Genomic DNA, 4,793 nt, shown 5'->3' with positions numbered 1-4,793 from the left:
ATTTGTATTTGCTTGAATCTGAATTTAAAAAAGACTTGGACACACTATTAAAAATGGTTATCTTTTATTAAAAATGGTTTCCCTGGGGGGAAACAGGGTGGAGGGGAACAGGGGTAGAAACAAGATTTTTCAATGTATCTTTTTTTTACCATTTTGGTTTCTGAATCATATATCACCTGTTCAGAAAAAGATATGTTAATTATAGAACATATCTATCTGATAAAATGTCAAATCTATTGCGACTCAGAAGTGGATTCAATGACTCGTGGGAGGTCCTGCAGCATGTTCATCCTGGAGCATCTATCCCCTCTCCCTGCCCGCAGATTCCCTCAGCCCACATGACCAGTAGCTGGGAACTCCGCAGGTGAGTTCTGAGCAGGTACGTTCTATACATGCCTTCATAGAAGTGAAAGTTTTCAGAACAGAAAGAGAACTTCCTCCCAACATGAAGTTCATCATATTATCTTTCCTCCTGCTGTCTTTATTTTCCTCCCACAGTGTGCAGTGGTGTGGTGACTATCATACCTCAGAATGTTAATCAACTCTAGTTTCAGTCCCCTCATATGCCTCACGTTTTTTGGGTGGTGAAAAAGCATGTCAGCAGCGAGCTTCACTATTTGCTAGCAGTCCCCTCTGGCAAGTCACCACCATTCTGAGCCTTAATTTCCTCATAGGTAAATGAAGATTATAGTCTTTTCTTACATGCTGTTATAAGGGTTAGGAACAATTTATGCAAAGTGCCTAGCGTAGTATCTGGCACATAATATGGCCTCAGTAAATCATGTTTTTGTTATTAAAAGCTTTTTCTGATTTTGTTCTAAATTCTGAATATAAAATTCACAAAGCTGTATAATGTTATTTGAAACTTGCCACATAATATATATATAAGAGACTTTTATCACAAGACCCTACATAAGCTCATTCTTTGCCTATGAGTAAAGTAACTACCACAAATAACATTTTTAAAGAATTCACTATGTGAGAAACACTGCTAAGTATTAACATTTTATATGTACTAACTCAATTAAACATCACCCATACTATAATACTATGAGGAAGATACTATTACTATCCCCATTTTGCAGATAAGGAAACCAAGGCTCAGAGGTTAAGTAATTTGCCCATCACATAGCTCTGATCCTGGAGGCTGCATTCTTCATAACTAACTTGTAAAATGTAGGCCTTATATGAGAATAGTCTGAGGTTTGATGGATCTTGGAAGTAGAAAACCAAGCAGTATGAATACCCAAGGCAATTCTACCTTTACCTCAGTGAGTGACTCTGGCCTTGTTCCCTCCAGACAAGTAGCAAAAGGGACAAGTTTGGGCTGAACTCTGGCTCCCTTCCAGGCTCAGGAGGGATTGCAAATAGAGGAGTAAAGGCAGACAAGGAGTAGAAGGAGAAAAACAGATTTTAAAAGGCCTGAGAGAATTCACAAGTAGATAGGTCCCTGGGCATTTAAAAGAGAACTAATGGCTGGGCGCGGTGGCTCACGCCTGTAATCCTAGCACTCTGGGAGGCCAAGGCAGGTGCATTGTTTGAGCTCAGGAGTTCGAGACCAGCCTGAGCAAGAGCGAGACCCCTTTTTTTCTTAAAATTGTAAGGAATTTATCTGGCCACTTAAAACTATATAGAAAAAATTAGCCGGGCATGGTGGCGCATGCCTGTAGTCCCAGCTACTCGGGAGGCTGAGGCAGAAGGATTGCTTGAGCCCAGGAGTTTGAGGTTGCAGTGAGCTCTGGTAACATCACGGCACTCTACCGGGGATGACAGAGCAAGACTTTGTCTCGAAAAAAAAAAGAAAAGAAAAGAAAGTGTTGTCTGCTTTGGGTGTATGGAATAAAGCATTCCTACTCAAAGTGTGATCTGTGGACCAGCAGCATTGGCAGCACTTAGGGAAATGTTAGAATTTGCATTTTAACAATATCCAAGGCGATTTCCATGCATGCCAAGTTTGAGAAGCAGTGGTATATAAAGCACCACTTAAGTTGGATAACCAGTGAGAACGACATCCTTTGGGGGAAGAATTTTTTCCTTTCCTCAAGAGAAGGGATCTTGTGACATTGCCCAGGCTAGTCTTGAACTCCTGAGCTCAAGCAATCCTCTGTCCTCAGTTGCCTGAGCAGCCAGGACTACAGGCGCCCAGCTGGGGGAAGAATTTTTTAATGTGGAGACTCTTTCTAGGATAGAGCCTGGTCCAGGAGAGGAAAGGTACAGTGTGAGGTTGGTGCCGGCTCAGAACATACGCTGTCTCCAAACTCTCACTGCTCTACGCACTGTCTGGGAAAGGTTTTCGGAATTTGGAGTCAGGAGTACTTAATCTATTTTTTGTTTTTATGAAGCAGACCTTGGTTAATTATAAAATCTCTATAATTAGGAAATGCAGCATTTCAATGGTAACTTATATACATGGCACTGAGAGTAATCAAAAGGTCAACTTACTGCTGTCTCCATTTTTTTACCATTGCACCATACATCCATAGTGTCCTTTTCTGTAAAAGTAACAAAATTTTAAAAGTTGTAATTCTATGATTTAAAAGTAATGTTAACTTTATATGTGTACTATTTTAAGAAAAGTTTCTGGGTTTCTGAAACTCCATTTATATTCCAAAACTCAATACTTTTTCTTGGCTTTGAAACTCTCCTAAAATTTGACGCAACTGTATTTATTTTTGTTCACAAACCAAAATGAAACAAAACAATCTTATAAGATGTTTTATGGTCCCAATACAGATTAAGTCCTGTTAAACAAAATAAATACTGAAGTACAATCTTTAAAGGAGGATGCATGAAAATGAATGTGAGGAGGGACCTTCCCACATAAAACGTCCTTTAATATGAGTGACCAGATGATTCTCTCTGCCTCCCACACTGATCCAACTGGATGATGGCACAAACAGACCACCAAAAAAAAGCTGCCATAGGGTTTGTAAAGGCTATATAGTATGTCAGGGTTAGAAATTTAGCCTTCAGTTTCTTAGTGGGTAGCATAACAACATCTATTCCTTTTTATAATAGTTTCACTTTTGAGAAAAATTATTCAATCATATGGAAAAAATAAGTATAACTGGTGGACTGAACAGTATTGAACAATACGATACAAAGTGCTGCCACAACACATTTATACATCAGTTTACTTGCCATAGCTCACCTCAGGGTGGGCAAGTCCCCAGAGCCCCTTATAAATGTTAGCGTCCTGGGGAATAGCAGGAGAGAAGGCTGCACTCATCAAGAAGCCAGAAGATGAGCTTTGGGTATCGTACAGAAGAGAAAGAAATATGACCTGTATGTGCATGGTAAGTCCAGGGGTCAGGTCTGAGGCCCCAGTCAGGGGTCTGACTCTGGCAGGCCATTGCTCTAGAAGCATGGTCTAAAGTGGATTCATTTCTCCCTACACTTTGAGATGGGAGCCTCACTTAGACAGTGGAGAAAAGCCTTTAGATGGGCTAGAAGGACAAAAGAGAAAGGAAGAGAGGCCCAGGAGGTATGGTTGGGGGTGGGTCACCCCAGTGGCAGCCTGAGTGGGAAGCATCTACAGTCTCAGCTGCAGAGAAACCCAGCTTGTCCCAACACATGAACAGAGCACAGTGCTAAGATAAACCACAATGGTGGTGAAAATGGGCATTTGATTTAGTATGTTTACTGTACATGCGCATATTCTATAATAGCTTATTAGCACCGCCTCTGAAGAATGCTGCTAATGCAGAAGCCATAAAAGAAAAATGGATTAAATTTGACTACGTAATGGTAAAAAAAAAAAAAAAAAAAAAAAACCTTCTGCATGATTGAAAAAAACCATGCACACACAGAGCCAAAGTCGTACAGTAAGTGACAAACTGGGAAACAAATATTTGAAACTCATAGCACAAAAGACTAATCTTACTAATAAAAAACTCCTAGAAATCAAAGAGAAAAAGACCAAAAACCCAAAAGAAAATGGGGGCAAAGGACATTAACAGGCATCATAAGAAAAGAAATACGAAAGGACCTCAAACGTAAGATGCTCAATCTCACTCAATTTTGAAAAAGGCAAATAAAAACAACCCTGAAATACCATTTTCGCCTAGCAGAATGTCAAAAAATCCAAAAGTCTGGCAATATACTTTGCTGGTGAACTTGGGGGGAAATAGCTAGTGGGAATACAAAATGGTAAAAGTACCATGGAGACCAAGCGGGCAGAAATCTATCACAATGACAAATGCAATTATTCTTTGACCCAGAAATCCTACTTTCCCACTTCTAGGAATTTGTACTAAAACAATATGTGCACTGTATTCCAAGAGGCATGTGAATGAAGCTAGTCGTTCAGCATTGCTTCTAACAGTAATAGATCAGAAACAGCTCAAGTGCCCATCTGTTGGGAATGAGTTAAATAAACTACTACTGAAATTTACTCTGCCATTACAAAAAGTATTAAAAAGTATTGATTATTTATTTAATTTTTTGAGACAGAGTCTTGCTCTGTTGCCCAGGCTAGAGTGCCATGGCATCAGCCTACCTCACTGCAACCTCAAACTCCTGGCTCAAGTGATCCTCCTGCCTCAGCCTCCTGAATAGCTGGAACTACAGGTGCTCACCTCCACACCTGGCTAATTTTTTCTACTTTTAATAGAGATTGGGTCTCACTCCTGCTCAGGCTGGTCTCGAATTCCTGAGCGCAAGTGATCCTCCTACCTCAGCCTCCCAGAGTGCTAGAATTACAGGCATGAGCCACCACGCCCAGCCTAAAAGTACTGATATAAAAGGATCTTCGGAATATCCTAAGTGAATAAAGCAAGATGCTTTTATGTAAT

At 40.3% G+C, this 4,793-nt stretch overlaps 1 protein-coding gene across 1 annotated transcript in view; it reads right to left on the bottom strand.

Annotated features, from left to right (window-relative positions):
• The window catches only part of FAIM (Fas apoptotic inhibitory molecule), a 26,355-nt gene that overhangs the window by 17,445 nt on the left and 4,117 nt on the right, over positions 1-4,793 (bottom strand). Inside the window, exon 2 of the mRNA XM_012663750.1 lies at positions 2,443-2,492. Within this exon, the coding sequence (XP_012519204.1) occupies positions 2,443-2,492 (50 nt within the window). The remainder of the gene's footprint in view (positions 1-2,442; positions 2,493-4,793) is intronic.

The sequence above is a fragment of the Propithecus coquereli genome, unplaced genomic scaffold (genome assembly GCF_000956105.1).
Source record: "Propithecus coquereli isolate 6110/MARCELLA unplaced genomic scaffold, Pcoq_1.0 Scaffold12, whole genome shotgun sequence".
Lineage (NCBI taxonomy): Eukaryota > Metazoa > Chordata > Mammalia > Primates > Indriidae > Propithecus > Propithecus coquereli.
Note: the sequence above shows the minus strand (reverse complement) of the source record. Positions and strands in the feature narration are given on the sequence as shown.